The sequence below is a fragment of the Mercenaria mercenaria genome, unplaced genomic scaffold (genome assembly GCF_021730395.1).
Source record: "Mercenaria mercenaria strain notata unplaced genomic scaffold, MADL_Memer_1 contig_3342, whole genome shotgun sequence".
Taxonomy (NCBI): domain Eukaryota; kingdom Metazoa; phylum Mollusca; class Bivalvia; order Venerida; family Veneridae; genus Mercenaria; species Mercenaria mercenaria.
In genome coordinates this window covers 20157-42717 of record NW_026461470.1, presented here as the reverse complement: position 1 = coordinate 42717, position 22561 = coordinate 20157, and the positions used below count along the sequence as shown (strand labels likewise).

The 22561-nt window shown below is 34.2% G+C and overlaps 1 protein-coding gene and 1 long non-coding RNA gene across 2 annotated transcripts in view; one reads left to right on the top strand and one right to left on the bottom strand.

The window, feature by feature from the left end:
* LOC128552976 (uncharacterized) overlaps positions 1 to 9701 on the top strand; it is a 38361-nt gene extending 28660 nt beyond the window's left edge. Inside the window, exons 3-4 of the long non-coding RNA XR_008369216.1 lie at positions 8554 to 8673; positions 9277 to 9701. This is a non-coding gene — a long non-coding RNA (uncharacterized LOC128552976). The remainder of the gene's footprint in view (positions 1 to 8553; positions 8674 to 9276) is intronic.
* A 9428-nt stretch (positions 9702 to 19129) lies between these two features.
* Positions 19130 to 19879, bottom strand: LOC128552977 (uncharacterized). The gene is made up of 2 exons (XM_053534074.1): positions 19741 to 19879; positions 19130 to 19596 (listed from the first exon to the last, which is right to left on the bottom strand). Exons 1-2 carry the CDS (start codon positions 19877 to 19879, stop codon positions 19130 to 19132), a joined length of 606 nt encoding a protein of 201 aa, XP_053390049.1.
* Between the last annotated feature and the right edge of the window lie 2682 nt (positions 19880 to 22561).

Sequence of the window (22561 nt, the reverse complement as noted above, 5' to 3'; positions counted from 1 at the left end):
GCGATAGAGGCTGTATTTTTCAACTGATCTTCATGAATTTTGGTCAGAATGATTACCTTGATGAAATCTAGGCCAAGTTCGAAAATAGGTTATCTGGGATTAAAAAGTAGGTCACTAGGTCAAATCAAAGAAAAACCTTGTGTGTGCAATAGAGGCTGTATTTTTCAACTGATCTTCATGAAATTTTGTCCGAATGATAATCTTGATGAAATCTAGGCCATTTTGAAAATGGGTCATCTGGGTTTGAAAACAAGGTCACTAGGTCAAATCAAAGAAAAACCTTGAGTATGCGATAGAGGCTGTATTTTTCAATTGATCTTCATGAATTTTGGTCAGATTGATTACCTTGATAAATTCTAGGTCAAGTTTGAATATGGGTCATCAGGGATTAAAAACTAGGTCACTAGGTCAAATCAAAGAGAAAACCTTGTTTATGCAATAGGGGCTGCATTTTACACCGGATCTTCATGAAATTTTATCAGAGTGTTTGTCTATATGAAATCTAGATGGACTTTGAATATGAGTCATATGGGATAAAAAAAACTAGGTCACCCGGTCAAATTAAAGAAAAACATTGTGTATGCAATAGGGGCTGCATTTTACACTGGGTTCACATAAAATTTAGTCAGAATGATTGCCTTGATGAAATCTAGGTCAAGTTAGAATATGGTTAATCTGTAGTCAAAAACTAGGTCACTAGGTCAAATCAAAGAAAAACCTTTGTATATGCAAAAGAGACTGTATTTTTCAATTGATCTTCATGAAATTTGGTCAGAATGCTAGCCTTGATGGAATAAAGGTCAAGTTTGAGTATGGGTTATCTGGGGTCAAAAACTAGGTCGCTAGGATATATCAAAGAAAAAAGTTTTGTATGCGATAGAGGCTGTATTTTTTAATCAAGGTTGATGAAATTTAGTCAGAATGATTGCCTTGATCAAATCTAGGTCAAATTCGAATGTAGGTCATCTTAGCTCAAAAACTAGGTCAGTAGGTCAAATTGAAGAAAATGCTTGTTTACACTTAAGAAACCACATGTTTGATCTAATCTTAATGAAAATTGGTCAGAATATTTGTTTCCATGCAATCACTGTGTCAAACATGTTTACACTGTTATGGTGTGTTTATCAGGTGAGCGACCTAGGGCCATCTTGGTCCTCTTCTTTCCTGTCCGGTCCATAACTCTGCCACCCATGAAGGGATTTTAATATTACTTGGCACAAATGTACGTCATAATAAGACGATGTGTCATGCACAACCTTCAGACCCCTACCTCAAAGGTCAAGGTCACACTTGGCAGTCAAATGTTAACATGGCATGAACAGGGTCTGTTTCCTGTCCGGTCCATAACTCTGTCATCCGTGAAGGGATTTTAATATTGCTTGGCACAAATGATCCCCCTGATGAGACGACGTGTCGTGCGCAAAATCCGGACCCCTAGCTGAAAGGTCAAGGTCACAATTTGAGGAAAAAGGTCAACAGAGCTTTTTTCCTGTCCGGTCCATAACTCTGCCATCCATGAAGGGATTTTAGTATTACTTGGCACTAATGTTTTACATGATGAGATTATGTGTCATGCGCAAAACCCTGATCCCTAGCTCAAAGGTCAAGGTCACAATTGGAGGTCAAATGTCAATAGGGTTTATTTGCTGTCCGGTCCACAACTCTGACATCCATCAAGGGATTTTAATATTACTTGGAATAAATGTTCCCCATGATAAAACGACGTATCATGCCTAAAACCCAGAACCCTAGCTTAAAGGTCAAGGTCACACTTTGAGATCAAAGTTTCATGGGACATTTTTCCTGTCCGGTGTCATGCAAAACAGGATTTGAATATTACATGGCACAAATGTTCACCACTATGAGAGGGAGTGTCATGCACAAGAACCCGGTCCCTAGGTCGAAGGTCAAGGTCACACTCAGATGCCAAAGGTCAGATTCAAGAATGACTTTGTCTGGAAAACTTCTTCTTCATGCATGGAGGGATTTTGATGTTACCTGACAATAAATGTTCACTATCATGAGACAGATTGTTGTGCGCAAGAACCAGGTCCCTAGGTCTAAGGTCAAGGTCACGCTTAGAGGTCAAATGCCAAATTCAAGAATGACTTTGTCCAAGGGGGGTATTCGATCTACTCCTTACCACCGAAATAAAATGGCGGCCAAAACTGAAAATGTGAGTTTTTCTTACTTTTTATCTTTTTCAAAGATTTCTAGACCATGACACATGGCTATCAACCTGCTCCACTGTTTTTTCTATCTATCGGTACCTTTAATTTTAGAAACAGTGCTGTAATTTGTCTGGAATGCTGGTCATGGGATTTGAATCGATAGAAAATCCTCCTGAAAACACGGGATAAGGAATAGTGCGATTACCAAAAATGGTCTTTTTTCCTTATAATCAAATAGTTGTGAGCTATTTGTCTGATAAGAAGTAAAATTTCAATATATATTTCTATCATGATTTGTCTGGAGCCGATTAAAAGTCGTAATTTTAAATTACACAGTATTTTGTCTGATGGTAAGGAACAGTGTACGAAAATAAGAGGATAAGGTGCAGTTCATTCTTCAAACGACTTTTTTCTTCGCTCTTTTCAGAGACAATCAGGTAAAATTCTGTTGTACAATAATATTTTGGTGATCATTTATAACCATCTTTTGCTCAATGTAGGAAGATTTAAAAGGTATCCGCCTGTCTATCAGACACGTGATGTACTGAAAGCCTAAAGTTTAGCAAGTACTTAATATAGTATCCCTCGTCAAAATTTAAGTATCTATAAATTTAAATTTGGTATAGCGCCCAATGTTGTTAATAACAAGCAACTGCCTTACAAAAATGTTTAAATATTTTTTGTCTTAAAAAATTAAACCTACTTAAAATACAATGTGTTCTGCTAAAGATAGTGAAAAATCAGCAACACCACTTAACTTGTTTAGGCGTTATGCATTGTTGAAATATACCGCTCTTCTTTGTAATTTTGCTTTAAGATACATACGTTATGCGACATTTAGACGCACTAATTCACGATTTTATGGATACATACAGACAAGAAATTATTTGTGGTTGAAGCTTTAACTATGTATACGACTTTTCATAATCATGGTTAACTGTTACATTATAAGTTAACGTTGGCTTAGAGTTATTAAGGGAAATATACCTCGCAAGTAGAGTAGTTTTTTTTCACGCCAAAACAGTGCATGCATTTTCAGTAAATCTATTTTGAAACAGAGGTCCATCTTAATTTAAATGGCATAAGAAATGGCAAAATGATACATGATCGATACAGGCGTTACCAGTCTTATTTAAAATAGCATAAACAAGAAAGTGCCACTCAGTTTTAATTGACAGTGACGTCAGTTTGTATCGTCTACGTCATAAGATGCAGATTTCACACATGTAAAGTCGCACATTTGACCTTGAAGACGTGTTTTCTTTTTCTGAAAATATTCAACGGGCTCCGCTGATAATGTTCGGTTTAAATAGGAAGCTAATTTAATATTCCTTAAAGTAAAAACTATTTGTGATTATATTTTTTTTTCAGTTAAATTTATGTTGTTATACATATTGAGTACGCCATAAATACAGTAAACACTATTGATATATATTGATACCTGTATATACGTTACGTATGGTGACGTATGTATTTTTATATACTTGATATCTTACTGACAAACCATTTTATACAACATGAGGCTTCTTTTATTATTTGAAGTCAAGGTTCCAAGATAAAACGCTAGGGCGTTTTAATTTGCTGAAAAGTTTTGATTTTATCACTATTTTTGTTCAAAACGCCATGCAAATTCTATTTTTAAAATCTGATAATATATGCTTTAATATTAATTTCTTGTTAAAAAGGTTTTGTTTACAGAATTGGTCGTATGTCATGGCATTTTTATTATAAAGATAGATGTTTGACATTTTTTTTTGAATACAAAATGAATGGAAAAGGCATACCCGTGGTACCCATAGCACAGTGATCGGAAACGTATGTATCAATACATAGATTACATAGGTTTTTGGTGTATGTGTGCGTATATCAGTAATAATAACTCACTGCTGACTTAGGGTTACTGTTAGGGTAAAAGTCCTGCAGTAAAAGGGCATAAAATTTTGTTCCAACCGTGATATGGCTTGAAATATTTTTTACAAGATTGTAAATATATTTGAAAAAGTCTTTACAGTAAAGACAGACTTAATAGAACTGTTAATTCTGAATGATTTCATATGTAGAATTGCCAGTTTGTGTTGATGCTTGGTTCATGAATGTGGTTGTACTCAAATAAAATGATCTTTTCTTCATTCTTTAGAAAAGTTCTGACATGGTGACTTTTGATTACATTTAATTTTTAATATTTGAATATGCACTTATTCTTCTTATATACAGTTTAATGTTGTGTGATTCATGGATTCAATGGCAAAAGCACTTGTTATAAGGGCTGACACCTTACATATATACAGTAGAACGAGATTATCAGCGCCGCCTTTGAAATTACGAATAATTAATTTGACAATCGTAAGAAATAATTAATATGAATAATTAAGTATTTGTGCTTTTGATTTACAATGGTCGGCTTCAGTTTGATGGCAATCTTCAACACGAATTTTGGTGCCCGAAAATGAATTGATTCGTTATTCTTAATTTGGGATACATACGTTACCATCAGCATATTTCTGATCAGATGGTTACCAAGATTGTACAGTCATATTCTGCATAAGATTATGCTGATTATATGTCAACGGTTTTACTACAAAGGAATAACCACAATATTTGTTGTTTAAAAGTATTATTGTAAAGTTGCATGTTTTATGTTTTGACAAGTTTAATACATGTTATAATTGATTGAAATAAATGTTTACAAGAAAAGCTTGACAATTAAATGAACTTAAATTCGTGGTATAAGATGCATAATGTTGGTAAATAACAATCATATTTGCCACATATTAAGCCTTACTTGAATGTATTTTTTCTCATACCCATGTAATTCAGTGTAATGATACGTTACTTTGATAGTGCAGCTTAAGATACAAGCAGGACACATAAAATATTCAAATTGCTCTTCCAAATGTATACGTTAATGGCATCATAAGAGTATATATATGATTTTATGAGCTAATTATGTTTGCGATTTGCCTTTTGTCAATGTTTTTAAATATGTATTGTAACAGTTAAATGGTCGTTCAATAATCTACTAGCGAAACTTCCGAGGTATATTTCCCTTAATAACTCTAAGCCAACGTTAACTTATAATGTAACAGTTAACCATAATTATGAAAAGTGGTATACATAGTTAAAGCTTCAATCACGAATAATTTCTTGTCTGTATATATCCATAAAATCGTGAATTAGTGCGCCTAAATGTCGCATAACGTATGTATCTTAAAGCAAAATTACAAAGAAGAGCGGTATGTTTCAACAATGCATAACGCCTAAACAAGTTAAGTGGTGTTGCTGATTTTTCACTATCTTTAGTAGAACACATTGTATTTTAAGTAGGTTTAATTTTTTCAAAATTTTTATAAGGCAATTGCTTGTTATTAACGACTTTGGGCGCTATACCAAAATGAAATTTATAGGTACTTAAATGTTGGCGAGGTATACTATATTAAGTACTTGCTAAACTTTAGGCTTTCAGTACATCACGTGTCTGATAGACAGGTGGATACCTTTTAAATCTTCCTACATTGAGCAAAAGATGGTTATAAATGATCACCAAAATACTATTTTAACAGAATTTTGCTTGATTGACTCTGAAAAGAGCGAAGAAAAAAGTCGCTTGAAGAAGTGAACTGCACCTTATCCTCTTATTTTCGTACACTGTTCCTTACCATCAGACAAAAAACTGTGTTATTTAAAATTACGACTTTTAATCGGCTCCAGACTAACTATGATGGAAATATATGAAATTTTACTTCTTATCAGAAAAAATAGCTCACAACTATTTGAATAATTAGGGAAAAAAGACCATTTTTGCTAATCGCACTATTCCTTATCCCGTGTTTTCAGGAGGATTTTCTATCGATTCAAATCCCATGACCAACATTCCAGACAAATAACAGCACTGTTTCTAAAGTTAAAGGTACCGATAGATAGAAAAAACAGTGGAGCAGGTTGATAGCCATGTGTCATGGTCTAGAAATCTTTGAAAAAGATAAAAAGTAAGAAAAACTCACATTTTCAGTTTTGGCCGCCATTTTATTTCGGTGGTAAGGAGTAGATCGAATACCCCCCCCCCCCCCCCCCTTGTTGTCCAGAGCATTTCTTATTTATGCATGGAGGGATTTTGATGTAACTTGGCACAAATGTTTATCACCATGAGACATTCTTGTTTTGTAGAGTTATTTCCCTTTGTTTTACTATAAATAGCTTATATTGTAACTTACTTATTACAGGCCGTAGGGAAAAATCGAGACCAGTTTTCTGTGGTACAACATGCATGTTACATCCAATTTTTAGGTGTATTTTGACCTATCTCTTCCTGGTGAAGAGTTTTGTGTGGACTTATATGGATTTTTTTTTACTTTAAATAACATTACCTTTTATATAAATATATTACAGACTTCATTTAACTATAGGGTTTTATATATACAAATTTTAATCCAAGTCTTTGTTTATAGCATACTGTATATATAGTACAATATTGTTTATACATCATTGACAGATATCAGTTCATTATGCTATACTGCAGTAGAGAAAATTAGGTGCCTTCCAGTAGGGGACTTTATATTGCATGGCAATACTTCATTCACTTGTTTGATTTTATCCTGTCATATTATCTTCCAATAATGGTGATTGCAGTATAAGAGAAAATTATTTTCCAATTCTTTTTGTAAGTATTGTATATAAATATAATGGTAAGATAACTTTCACCGGTATCACCTATTTCATTATTGTAGTATTGGACAATATGGTCTGTCAATACAAAGAAATTATTGAGTTTTCACTGTACCTGTTATAATTTCACACATATGGTTTATTTTTAGCTCGACTATACGAAGTATATGGAGAGATATCCTATTCACCCCGGCCTCGGCGTCTTTCCGCTTCCCCACCTTGATTAAAGTTGTTTTTTTTTTACACTTTCTATTTTTATTCCTTATCTATGTAATTATTTGATGGATTTGCTTTAAACTTAAAATAGTTATTCCGCATCATCACCCACATCATATGTCACAAAGACTATAACTCTCACACCAATATTTCATAAATTATCTCCCCCTTTTTATTTAGAATTTCAGGTTAAAGTTTTGATGCACTATCACTCTATCTCAGTTGTTCCTAAATGGATTTGATTCAAACTGAAAGTAGTTGTTCCACATTATCACTCACATCATATGACACAAGGGCCATAACTCTTGCACCAATATTTCATGAATTATCCCCCTTTTTACTTAGAATTTCAGGTTAAAGTTTTGATACACTTTCACTCTATCTCAGTTATTACTAAATGGATTTGATTCAAACTTTAAATAGTTGTTCCACATTATCACCCACATATGACACAAGGTGCATAACTCTGGTACCAATTTTTAATGAATTATGCCCCCTTTTACTTAGAATGTAATGTTAATTTTGATGCATTTTCACTATACAATGTATATCAGTTATTACGAAATGCAATTGATTCAAACTTGAAGTAGTTGTTCCACATCATATGACACAAGGTGCATAACTCTTGCACCAATATTTTAAGAATTATGCCCCTTTTTTGCTTAGAATTATACTAATATAGTGTTTTGATACACTTTATCTTTACCTCTCTTATTACTTAACATTTTTGACACAGACGCAATATCTTCATCCACAATTAGATACATTAAACACTCCAGTGACAGCTCAAGTTTCCTCATATGTGCCCAGTTTCACTATCCAACATCAAAATAGTCGAGCGCGCTGTCTCCTGTGACAGCTCTTGTTTTAAAATCGGGATGATTAGTATTTAGTGGTAGTTGAGTAAAATATCCTCTCTAAATAATTTCCAGTCAAATGAATGACTAAACTCGGTTCTTTGGTTGCGACATTTTCTGCCTTTAGTAAACATGTAATATTAAACCTTTTTAAACAATATAGTTTTGGCCTCACTTTATATAACATGTAGTACTGTACATTTTGTGTAATATTTTTTACATACTAAACCACTCTTGCTATTCAGATTCCGGGTTTAAATGTATATATACATGTGTATGTATGCATGCATGTATACATTAATGTATATATATGTAAAGTGGCTTTTAATACTCTTTACAAGATTGAATTATTATTATTATTATTATTATTATTATTTTAAATGTGTTGTAATTATTGAAAACTGTGATAGTATTATGTCTTTAGTAGTCTTTATAACTCTTTTAAAGAGTTGCAAGGTACATGTATATATAGAGTTTTATAATGTCTCTAATATTGATTTGTGTACTTTGATGAGACTTAAATAAATAATAAAACCTATGGAACAGAAATACGGCCCTTGACCAAGTCAAAAATAAATATACAGAGACAGTAGTGGGGACACATATCTAATTTCAATTTAAATTTCAAATATGTTTTGAACTTCCAGGCAAGACTATCGTTGTCTTCAGCAAAGCAGAAAATTTACCAGCGCGTGTTACTACACAGAGTGAGCCAGGTGGAGACAATTTGATACTACTAGAACCTCTGGACACCCTTGTCATTTCTGGTACGTCATTATCACCTGTGCTTTATATATTTAGTTATATATTTAAGGTATAAGTTATGAACTGAATGAGTTATTGAAAGTTTTTCGTTGAAACAAAGAAAACTGTTGGTTCAAATTTCACTAGTAATTAATCTGAGAATTATAATTTACAAATATAAGTCGTGTTCAAGTTTGGTGTTCATTTATTTGAATTTTTGTATTGATAACATCATCTGTTTATAAAAATATCTCATAAATGTTCAAACATGATACAGTTGAATAAAATAATAATTATGCTTTAATAAAAGCACTTAGTATATATTTTCAAGTAAAGTATAAAGATATTCCAGTAAGACTCGCAAAAACACTGTGTCTGGTATTCTCTCAGTGAATGATACATGTATTTCGATCAAATAGTAAACCAAACATATTCAAAAAATAAACCATACATATATGTTCAAATAATATTGTTATAATGAAAATATAATTATTCACATGATTTTTCATTACTTATATAGAACACTTACAGTCCTTCTGCTTAAATATTTTAAATCTGTTGTTTACTCAAGACAACTGAAACTGTCCAGTGAGATGTTTAAATTATATTTCATTTGTATTTTGTAGGAACGAGAAGCTCAAACCAAAGATACCTAGTCAAATACGGCGATGAGATCATGTGTTCATAACTTGCCAGCAACCAGTTAGAAGTGTAACGTAAAAGTACAGAAGTGCATATAGAGACTGATCATTTTTTTTGAAAATAGTATTTATATTTTAATTACGATTTCTGTGAATGGACTCAACAGACGATGAAATGTACGAAATAAAACATTTTACTACCGGCTTTGTATTGACCATTATCAAGTTTGAATCATTTAAACATTTGAACTGTTCGAAAAGTGGTTGTGTAAAGACCTTAACTTAGATTGTCATTTTATTTTCGGATCTTAACTGATAGAAGTATCAATGAATCAGGAATAAGAAATAAGCAAGACATTATTGTTATTTCTATTTTAAATGAACACGTACTATTAAACATCACAACTTTATTCTCTGATAGTACATTACCTTTAGCTGTTTGACGAGTGTATAATGATACCACGGGTACTCAACCCGCTTTTTGCATGGCGCTTGTTCTATTTTTATTGCTGTACATTTTGCATGTAAAGTTATGTTTAAATCGTATTGCATTTTATATGATTAATTACCATTTTCATTTTCATAGGTCTAAAACCGTTTTCAAATCATTGTTGCATCTTACATTTTTGATAATTGTTTCAAAGTGAGTGAGTAAGTGAGTGAGTGAGTGAGTTGGGTTCTACGACGAATTGACACTAAGAGGTCATATAGCGCCGAGAAGAAGTTATATTGAAAACGTTAATTGTAAGGGTAGATTTCTCGGAAGCACAGAGCACCAAAACCACAGCCCCAGAGCCACGCATTTACATAGTAGGCCATTTTCTATAAAAACAGTCGCACTACAACGCAAACCACAATAGCGCAGACACTCATGTACCAAAGATAATCACACAACAACGAACTTCCGAACAACATAGAAAAATACGGTGTTCCGTTGGGGCCATCGCAGTTTCGCGTTGTCGTCCTAGGGGCGAAATCGCGAAAACGCGATATTTTTACGCGAAAACGCGATACTTTCACACGAAAACACGAAGCTATAAAGCGAAAACACGAAACAAAAATATCGCGTTTTCGCGCTCTTAATATCGTATTTTCGCGTTTTCGCCCTCGATTTGCCATCGTCTTTTCGTGTTTTCGCCTTCGTGGTAAGTAGGGCGAAAACGCGAAAACACGATATTGATAGCGCGAAAACGCGATATTTTTGCTTCGTGTTTTCGTGTGAAAGTATCGCGTTTTCGCACAAAGGCGAAAACGCGAAAACGCGATATTTTTATATTGTAATTTCGTCTTCCGGTTTGACTTGCGCAAACGCTTGAAAGACATTTCTAGCGACTGTAAATTCCACCCCGATACGTTTCAACCCCAACTTACGGTGTTCCTTGGCCATTTCGACCCTTCCTTGGCCATTTTGGCCCTTTTTTCTTTTACATTTTCACACTACTGGTAGAAATAAAATAACCACGCAAATCGCAATAATTATTTATGAGTTTTATTTCCAAAAAAAATGTAAATAGCACGTAGGCTTGAGTTTCGTGATCAGTTGAGAATAAGGCCAGTGTCTTAAAATGCTCTCTCTATATTTTATCTATACATTGGGTGTCGTTTTGTATGTCGTTTGTCTGCCAGTCTATGTATCTGTCTTTGTGTCTGCCTCTTTATATACGTATGTTTGTATGGCATTTACTACAGATGGAGTCTGTGGTAATTTGTCCTTGAAATGAACAAATACCCTGTGACAACTAGCGGGAGCTAAAAGCAGCAAATTCAGGTTGTGACAAATGTTGCATGACAATATGCCATTTACAAGTCTTTAATAAAATTCCGTGGAGCATTATTTGACCAGAGAAGTTCCATATAAGGAAAGTTAAAAAAAAACATCATGGCAAAAATTGGTAAAAGCGTGTATATATATTTGTATATCTTATGTGATTACTTTTTTAGTGAAAACACATTTGAAATATGACTAATTGTTTTAATGTTCCCGTTTTATTGACCTTCTCGGCCTTTTCAAAAAGTGACCGAAAAGAATGTGAACGTGATTTTAAAATAAACATGTATTAAATTTCATTCTATTCATTATTTATTTGGTTGTTGTTTTATTCATTTTTATTGACGTAGTCCTAGCTATTTAAATCCATTGCTAATCAATTATAAGTTTTAGACACATTTTCAATTACAAGACAATGCCTGGGTACCGTTGTAAAATTGCATTTTTTTATATAAATAAGTGCCTTTAATTCAGTTAAAAGGTATGGGTATATGCAAATGAACAATTTTAAGCACTGTTCTACATAACCTTGTTCTGCACAATTTTATTACCGAAAGTTATAAAGTAACTTCCTTGTTCTGAATAACATAAAATATAGCCTAGACCCGTAATATATGATCAAAAATCTATGTATGAATTATTGGTGTTCATGTGTATAATAATTGTAATTGTCACTTTCTATGTAACAGTGTAAATGTTAAGATGTTGACAAATGAAATGAGTCCAATTATGTTTTAAAATCTGACATGAATTTAGTCGTATATTTCATAACATTTAAAAAAAATCACATAGAAATATACATTTAAGTTGGCCATATATTCCAATTTATATATCATTTTAAATTCCAAACGTTGATAAGAAGTTTTAATAAAATCTACAATGTAGAAAATTTTATCATTTCAAAAATGTTATATTTTTTCAGCTACAAGTATTATCGAATATCTGTGGTTTTGCTTTCTATATACATACTTAATGTTTTCTCTGAAAAGGTCACATGTCCTACTGAACAGAACATCTTTATAAATGCTTCTTCTATGTTAAAATAAAAATGTTTGGCTATAAATACATATGCGCTTGTTTCATACCAAATAAATGACACATAATATTATATCCCTGACTGGAAATGTGGATCTATTGTCTGTACAAAAAAGAACCCTCCAAATACCCTAAGATCGCGTCAAATTTGTTAGACTATCCTAATGAACAACTTTGATGTCAAAAGATGAAATCTTTAAAGGGACCACACATTCTAACATGACTCGATCTGATTTAAGAAATAATTTATAGCAAATGAGTGTATTTATGCACGATGGGCGTACGTCTGGCGTAATAATTTCACGAGGGTCCACCGAGTGTAAAAATAGTGTTAAAATACGGCTTTGGCATGAACTATTTCGATGCTGATATGCCTTTAATATAAAACACTAGATAAAATATAGTAGCGCTCTTTAAACCATTGACGTCATCGTACGTTAACGTGACATAATTCTAGCGTAAGAGTGTTTCATCCGTATGTTAAGTGATTAACACAGCGAGCACCTGCGTATTATATATAGATCATCGAGGCGTGTCTGCACTTTTAGCTCATAACTATACTGCGGTGTCCCAGAGAGATCCGTTTTTATCAATCAGATGTTCGTCAAAATCCCGTGTAGCACAATAATTTAAAATATTCATATAAAGCGTTTAGCTTGTATAAAATTCTTTGCATATTTACGTCTAATTTTTATTCAAATATTTTCGATTTTTGATTTAATACGTTTATTAAGATCACTTCTTTCTTAATATTTTTTTTCTTTTGTTTTATTATATTGTTTTTATAGTCACATACTGTCTGCGCTATTCATCATTGTTTCTATTTTTAACAAATCTATTTCTAGTTTTTTCACACGCTCGCTAAGATTTTCTTAAATTTTGATAGAAAAGTCACAAACTAGTTTCGCCGTGAATGGCTCATCAGTGTGTCTAAATATATAGCAACAATAAATACATTAGAAATTTACATATATATTTTCTTGTATGTAGGTGTTACCAAACTGAAAACTATTTGTCTTTTATCATGAAGATTTTTAACATTATCTATTTTTGTTGCTAAAAGTTGCTGATATTGGTAACTTTTTGTATCATCCCATTTTATAAATCTTTTGTCGTAGTTTATTGTCCCTTCTCAAGGGAAGGAACAGTTATGGTGAACATGTCTCAATTGACTGAGCATGTCAAGGAAATGGATACAAGGGTATCATCAAAGACATCTGATTTCCAGTAGGGCGCCGCCATCTTGGACTCATGCATATTCATTACCAAAAAAAAGAAAGATAATTATTAAGAAAGAAGTGATTAATAAAATTATTTCTGGTATATATATGTTCACTTTTAAATATTTCTAGTTGCCAATCTTTATATTGGATTGAAAAGTTCAAGAGGGCATCTCGGTAGAAGAATCAAACAACAAAATCGTCGTGTATATAACATCAAACAACGAAATGTTGCTTGTACCAAATTATTTTTGCAATGGGATATTTTAGAAGTTAAAACTCTTAAATTACTGTATAAATTTATGTATATGTGCAAATCAATTAACATCCCGTAAGTGTACGTTTTGTACAGAAATTACATTTTCACGCACGGCTACAATTTTTTCGTCACTATAAACTGGCACTGTACCTTCGATATTTTTTAACAAACAACGATAAACATATAATACCGAAAGCTGAGTGAAGATAAATTAAATGGCTACCGACTGGACGTTATCGTTTGAAAATTTGTATATCATAAACACACTTACTACTGCAAAATGTTTCCTCTGTTAGGTCAAAAAGTAAACAAATAACGCCATATTGAACTGCAAACAGCATTTTTCTCGCCTAAAAAACAGGAAAATGCAAAATACGTCCACCCCCTGATTCAATTAACGGAGGGCCATTTCAAATATACCAAGGTCATTATCACACTCTATAAACGACTGTATTCCCTCTTCCTCTTGCGAGTGATCAAAACAATAAACTTATAACTATATAATGTGTTTCTGATGACAGGTAGAATTATAGCAAAAAAAACTCGATCGATGACTGATTTTGTCCAGAAATTGTACACTGTCGGCGTCAAAAGTACTTATTTTCTTGCTTGAAGAATGACCTACACGTAAATTCCACTGTTCCATGGATAAATGAAAGAAGATTCGGTGTTATTTCCTGACTGTATGCACGCTTGCTTAATTTCTGTACAAGTGCTTGCGAGTTTGGTAAAAAGACTGTATGCCTGTTTGTGAGTGACTTCTTTACAAAATATCGGCGTTTCCTATGCTCCTTTAGTATTTCTTCATATTTAGAACCCGCAACCAATGTTTGAAGGAGGGTGGTATAAAGCAATCATCATGTGGTCTGTCAGTTCAGTCTATTTGTATATGTGTCCTCATATATTTGGTCGTGCAATTACTTCAACGCTATTACACCTACCTATCTCAAAGTTTACATACAAACATCGGCCATATGTAGTTAATGTCTATCTTATTATTTTCCTTTTTTCTTCTTAAAGTGAATAATGTGAAACATAGTCTGTTTTTCATGTCAGTGACATAACTTCTTTGTTCATTAAGTGATTTTGAAACAACTTGTCACAAATGTTCGCCATCAAAAGACCGTAATGCGACGATATGTCGCATACAGGACTATATTTTCTAGAATTTCAAACCATTGAAACCAATATATAATCGCAACTGCAATTAATAAGGTGTAAAGATATGAACAGTAAATGGGGTGATTTTGAGTGAAACGGCGCCAGATCGAATCCATTAATTCTTTGTAGATCGCTTTCATGACACCGTCACACAGTAAACAACCCTGTTTTAGTTTTGTCTTTTTATTTGCCATAAACACATGCACATTAACATGAAACTTGCCTTATTTTACTGAAAATACATTCTGCGAATGACATAAGTCCCCATTTTACAAGCAAAAGTGCCATTAGAGAAAAAAATGAGAGTTTATTACCTCACCTGAGCAAGTAGTGCTCAAAGTGAGCTTTTGTGTTTACCCTGTGTCCATCAACAACAACAACAACACCTACTACTTTTATTAGTGTCAGATTACATACAAATCAAAGGAAAAGGTTGTTAACAGTGTAGAGATCAGAATTTGGACCAATCTTAATGTAACTTGGTCTGAATATTACCCTTAATAAAACCTTGGACTAGTTCGACATTGGGTCATATGGGTTCAAAAACTAGGTCACCATGTCAAATCAAAGGAAAACCTAGTTAACACTCAGAAGGCCACATTTGTGACCATTTATTAATGAAACCTTTTTTTTTAAAATTTGTTTTTAATGATATTCAGGTCGAGTTCAAATCTGGGTCAGACGGGTCAAAAATTTTGTCAAAATTAAAGGAAAAGCAAGTTAAGACTCTTGAGGCCACATTAATGAACATATCGTAATGAAACTTTGTCAGAATATTAATCTTGATAATCTATAGGTGAAGTTTAAATATGAGTCATTGAGGTCAAAAACTAGGTCACCAGATAAAAGTATAGGAAAAGCCTGTTAACTCTCCACCGGCCATAAATATGGCAATATCTCTAATGCCTACCCACAACTACCTGCTGTGATTTGATAATCATTTCTCATATATTTATACTTACCAAATAACACACAGCTTTCTATATAAATGTCGGAATTTGCCGATCATACTGAAACAAAGACGAGGTACAACTCACGCCATTTTTAAAACAACGGAAGTGGATTGAGCAAGACCTAGCAGGCTAGCAATGAAAACGACAAAATCCGCAAGGACAGATTCCCGGCGAGCTATCAAATGTAAATTATTTCTAGCATGAGAAATAGAGGTAAATCTTGACAAATAGTAAACACAATGGTTGTACTATTCGCGCACGGTATTTGTAATGATAACATGTTTATGTTATTATTGAGGAAGAGGGAATCGGGTATTCGAGACAAAACAGTTGTACTACTTATGAATTTGGTTAACTGATTTACCATGAAGTAAACTCTGAATTACTAATAAGGACTTATTCGACTTTTCCGACAATGTTTTCGTAATATCTTTTTCTGTTTACACGTCCATTCGCTGAAATATTTTCTTTTTCAAATCAAAGGATTATTTTGTTGCAGACGGACAGACAGACGGGGGTCAGCCTACAGTCCCCTTCTTTCTCATCTCATCGATATTTAGAAATCGTAAGGTAACATTTCTTCGTGTGATTTCTATAGGGAATCGACAGTTAATTTCTTGCATGACATAATAGGGACCCTGTGTATACATTCAGTTTCTAATTCATATTTTATGAAAGTATATTTGTGTAACACCAACACTGAATACGTGCATGTAAACGACCCTGAAGCATTCAATTAACTATTTAATTAAGTAGGATAGTGAGTCACAGACCCTCCACCCTAATCCCAATGGATTAGTACAAGCATCGCACGGGGATTTCGACATTACATGACATTATAAAAGAAACAATTTTGTATGCATATTTTTACGCCTTTTAATGACATAAACCGCCTATTGTACTCGCAAGATGGAATACAGTATCACTCGCAAATACGCATTCAGATCAAAAATCAAAATTGGCAAGTCGGAATACAGTAAATATTTTTTCACCGACTAGATAAACATTAATTTCATTCAATAACGCAACAGAAACGAAACATTTTATTTACATATATTAATGGAGTATGCATACTTATTACAAAAAAATACATCATGAATAATTGGATTACAAATCAATTTGGCGTGATATTCATCAGTTTCATGACTTAGTCGAGTGAATTTTCATGCAATGAGTGTGATCAGTCAACATTTTATATGTATTACCTGTCAGTTTCATCTATTATATCACCATATACACACATTTATATTAGACCTATCGTTTAACTTAAATACACATACAGCGTAAAGCCAAATGCTGAATTTGAAGACTATTCTTACTTTTTGCGTGTCTGTTTATTGTTTTGATCACTCGCAATAGGAAGAGGGGGAATACAGTCGTTTATAGGGTGTGATTATATAATGTAGAGTTACCTAAAATAAACAACATGGATTGACTTTATCACGGGAAATTCGTGTCGGTATATTACCATAGGTTGACAGGTTTGGTAAATAAGTTTTGTGATTTATACACTCAGTTCCAAAGGAAAGTGTGCACTTAGTTTTCTGTAATTTTTTCTCTGTTAGTTCAAAGAAGTATAAAATATAACACTTTGGTTATTTTAATGAAAACTTATAATGTTTGGTACCAAAATGTAAATCAGTTCGTAAACAAATTGGTGTGCAATTTAGATTTTGAGTTATACCTGAGAGTTAGTGTATGAAAATATGAAACATAAACGTCGGGGAATTTTTTGAAATATTTAATCTTAAAAGGTGCACACTTTCTTTTGGAACTGAGTATATATTGGTCGTACTATAAAATATCAACTTTTTTCAACTTTTATTTCAATACTTGGGCTCATACATAATGAACAGCAAAGCATCACAGTAAAGAAAAACATTTCAAACAATATCAATGGCGGTAACATATGTATGTTTAGTGTAGCGATATATTAGGAAACGGCAGCCTAATTTATTATACACTATATAATTAATTGTTACATGGATCATAAATGTATGTGTTGTTTCTGAAGACAATTTAGATTATTTACCATCGCGATATAAAATTAAAATTTATTTGTTTACTATTGCAGCTTTCCAAAGGCTTTGCGGTTTCCTTCATGTTGATTATTAATGAAAACTAGCTAGTATTAGGGAAATGCCAGATTATCTTCTGTTTAAATGGTTTCTAAGATTATGATTCATGTAACCAAGAACATTCATTCAAAAGATACATATATACAAATACTTTTCAGTACATAACAAATTTACCATTACAATGATTCATGTAACCAAGGACATTGATATAAAAGATACATCTAGACAAATAGTTTTTAGCAATAACAAATTTACCATTACAGTACAATGTACTAACAAAACAATGAAATAATTCTATTTCAGCGTAAATGTATCAGACAATGAAATAGTATTTCAGCATACACGTATCAAACAATAGGGTACTATTTCACAATATATAACAATTATACAGTTTGCCTTAAACATTTATAGTTTTCATTATCTTATTCATAAATAAACTTAAGTTCTTAAGATCTTTATAGTTATCATTAGATAGTAATGCTCCAATTTTTTATGATATTTGGTCGTTGGTAATACTTCTTGTCTATATATTTCTTTCTTATATCATTAAGGTGTGAACATACTAATACATAATGGAATTCATCACCAATATTATTACAGAATAAACATTTTCTTTCGTTTGAAGTTGTTCCTCTCCATCTTCCAACTTCTATTGGTAAACGATGGTTTCTTGTTAAAAATGACATCATTCTTTTACATAAATATGTAGGTAAAGTATTGATATACGTGCTTCGTTTATATACAGTTTTATAGAGCTTATACATATTTGTATTTGATGTTCTTTCTATTTCCGCATACCATGTTTGTATGAAAATATCTCTTAGTTTTTGATAACATGATTTAATTAACCACTTGGGATGTCGTGGAGACATTAAATGAAGACAAAAGTGTTGTCCGTTTTACGTTGACTGTTAACTTCATAGACCGGAAGAACAACAAGTGACGTACAGGACGTCATAACAAAACAACAAAAGATCGCGTTACTTAAATGTGACGCCAAGAATGGCGGGTCATTAAATATACAGGTTACTTAACGTGACACTCGGGGCCCGCAAAGCTTAAATTCAGACTAAATACATGAATAAAGTAATTACATAGTAAATCTACTTTAAAGCAGTCTCAATAATAATAGTGTATCATATAAAATTTGAAAGTCTAGTACGATTAAATTTAGTAGTCAATTTTGTAATAAATCACAGTTTTGCTAGATAATTACATCCGTTTGAATAAATGAAGTTACTAACATTATTTCACTGCAATCACTGGAAATGTCATTGAATAAGTAGTATATGTACATCGCTGAGTAATTTAAGTGTCCATATAATCACATGTCATGGCACGTGAAACGAATCACGTGTATAAAGTTATTTCAACTCGAGTGGATACAGCTTGGCAATGGGTCGCATGGTAACACCTCGTCTGGATCTGATACGGGCTGCTCGGATAAGACCATCTCTACCAGTGACAACGTCCTCTATGACGCCAAGGGACCAGCGATTTCTCGGAAGGTTATTGTCATGTATTTGCACTACGTCTCCAACCGTAAGAGTATCGCCATGATTGCCAGACATCTTATGAAACTGTCGCAAAGATGTGAGATATTCATGCTTCCATCTCGACCAAAAGTGTTCAATCGTTGCAGACTTAAACCTGTAAAGTTTGTCTGCAGAATTGTGGGAAATGTCGTCTGCTGTGGCTTCTCGATCGTCTGGGTAAACAGGGGAGGTAATTCTGCGCCCATACAGCAGATGGGAAGGGGTAAGAGGTTCCTCATCAGTGGGGTCTGTAGAAATGTGCGTGAGTGGGCGGTCATTGACGATACATTCTACTTCTGTAACAATAGTTTGCAGAACTTCCAAACTCACCAGTGATTTCCCGAGTACTTTCTTAATGGATGTCTTAGTAACGCCAATGAGCCTCTCCCACTAGCCTCCGTACCATGGGGCATGTTGTGGGATAAACTTCCATGTAATACCGTATGTCCCAAGGATCTCTGTCTTCAGTAGTTTGGCAGTGGATATGTACGTCAGGGCATTGTCCGACATAATGATTTTTGGTATTGCTCTCCTGCTAAAGAAACGTCGTAGAGCCAAAATAAAAGAGTCTACTGTCATGTTTGGTACAATTTCTAAATGAATAGCCCGTGTATTGGCACACGTGAACAGACAAATGTAAGCCTTTTGTAGATTTCCGTCTGATACCTTCACAGTTAACGCTCCGGTGAAGTCTATTCCTGTGACTGTAAAAGGTGGCGCATGTTTCACTCTGTCGTTAGGTAACGGTGGGGGATCTGGTACCCGGTATGGTCTACTTGTAACCTTGCGGCACGTGACACACGAGCGAATAATTTTCCGAACATGTTGACGAATGCTTGGAATCCAAAACTTTTGACGAATGAAGGTGACCGTGCTCTCTGTGCCGAATGTAACTGTGTAATGTGTGCGTCCATTACAATCAGATCTGTAAAGTTATTTCTTGATGGAAGTAGGTACGGGAATTTTGTGCTGTCTAATAGTGGAGCATTGGAAATTCTACCGCCACAACGAATCAAATTGTCTTCATCCAGAAATAGATCGAGCTGTCTCACTAGATTTGGTATGGTGGTACACCGTTTTTCTTTCTGGGAAAGGTACTGTTTCACATCGTGGAAATGAATATCCTGTACGTGCTTTATTAACTGTCTGGCTGTTGTGTTGATCTCGTGCGATTCTAGAGGTCCGCGTGACTTCTTCACATTTCGGCAGTTGTTAACAAACCGGATAACGTATGCTGTAACACGTAACAGTTTCCGATACGAGCTAAATCTCTGAATGTCTATAATCTCTAGAACACTTGGATTGGGTAGTTTACTCTGTGTGGATGTTAGTACTGCTGCTTCACTGTTACTGCTTTCACTTTCATTTTCACAACTATCATATACAATGAGTTTGCAATCACCCTGTGGAAATGACGTATCATCTTTCAACCAGATAGGACCATTCATCCACAATCTGTTGTCGCGAAAATTATCGTAAGTAACTCCTCTCGACAGAAAGTCTGCAGGGTTTGAATCTGTTGGGCAATACTGCCACTGAAAACCATCTGTTAACTCCCGTATTTCTCTGACACGATTGGATATAAACACTGGTTGTGATTTTGAGGAAGATATTCATTTCAACACAATCTGGCTGTCGCTCCATAGATATACTTTTGTACAGTCAATGGTCGATGTAATATGCTGAGCAAGTCTAGATCCTATAAGTGCTGCACATAGTTCAAGTTTCGGTATTGTAAGCTGCTTTACCGGGGTTACTCTATTCTTTGCCATAATGAGTGTGCTCTGGTTACCGGAAACAAGATATGCACATGCGCCGTATGCTTTTGTACTTGCGTCGCTAAAGACATGAAGTTCAACATCTGTGGGAGAGGCATTGGGGAAGTATCGTCTGCAAAACTTCGTTTCGGTTGCTTTCGCTATGTCCCCTCTTATCTTGCACCACTCTCTGATGTTGTCATCTGGCAGCAATTCGTCCCACTCAAAATTTCGTTTCCATAGCAACTGCATAAGTATCTTGCCTTTCACGGTAATTGGGCTTAGTAATCCGAGCGGGTCATATATAGAGGACGATTCTTTCAAAATTTCCCGTTTTGTCAGAAGGCAGTCATTCATAGGCATTTTTGATCTTTGTGGAAACAACATTTCGTCAGTTGTAGAATCCCAGCGCATGCCCAACACTTTTGTGAATTTGTCCTTGTCACTGACTCCGTCAGATTCGATTCTAGCACGCAGCACTTGGTTATTTGTACTCCAAGAGCTCAAATTAAAGGCAGCTTGCTGAAAAAGTCGTCTGCTATTAGTGTAAAATTTTGACAGTGTAGTGTCGTCTGGTAAGCTTGTAATTATGTTATCTACGTATAACCCTTTTTTGATACGTTCTGTTTCGTCACATTGATGTAATTCAAGGTGCTTCATAATGGTGGCGTTTAATATGAATGGCGAGCATGTTGCTCCAAATAGCACCGACTTGAACCGATATGCCTGAAGTGGACTGTCTGGATTGCTTGGATCTGATAGCCAAAAAAATCTTGTGACGTCACGGTCGTCTGGATGCAAACTGATGTTCAAAAACGCCTTCTCAATATCGGTGGAAACTGCAAATTTATGGTATCGGAAGCGTAGTAATATTGACGTCAAGTCGTTTAGCTGTGGTGGGGTATTCATCAGGCAATCATTCAAACTTGGGAAATGTTGGGTTGACTTACAACTGCAGTCGTATACAATCCGTATGGGTGTGGTTGCTGACTCTTTTTTCACAGGGTGGTGGGGAATGTAATGTACTGTCGTACTTGGTCTAGATGGGTCATCTACTATCTTCTCTACAAATTCTCTCTGCTCCTGTTCATTAATAATCTCACTTTACTTCTGCAGCAGTTCCGGTTCTTTTCTCAGTCTGTTGACTACACTCACTATTCTGCGCCGGCTTATCAGTTCATTACTGGGTAGAGATGGATGATCATCTTTCCAGGGTAATCTTGCGACGTACTGTCTGTTATCGTATGTAATGCATGTATCTTGGTATTGTCTGGTATATTCGTCGCATCCTTGGTATTTAGTCTTCTGTTCCACTCCCATAGATTCTACTTCCCAAAACTTCTCTAAATTCAATTCCTCCTGCACGTGCAAAGTCATTTTGTTCATCATGGACACAGGAAGTGGGGAGGGATGGTTTTCTGTATATAACGGTCCTGAAAGAAGATATCCTATTCTCGACTGAATGGCTGTGGGTCCATTTCCTCTGATGATTTTATCTTGTACT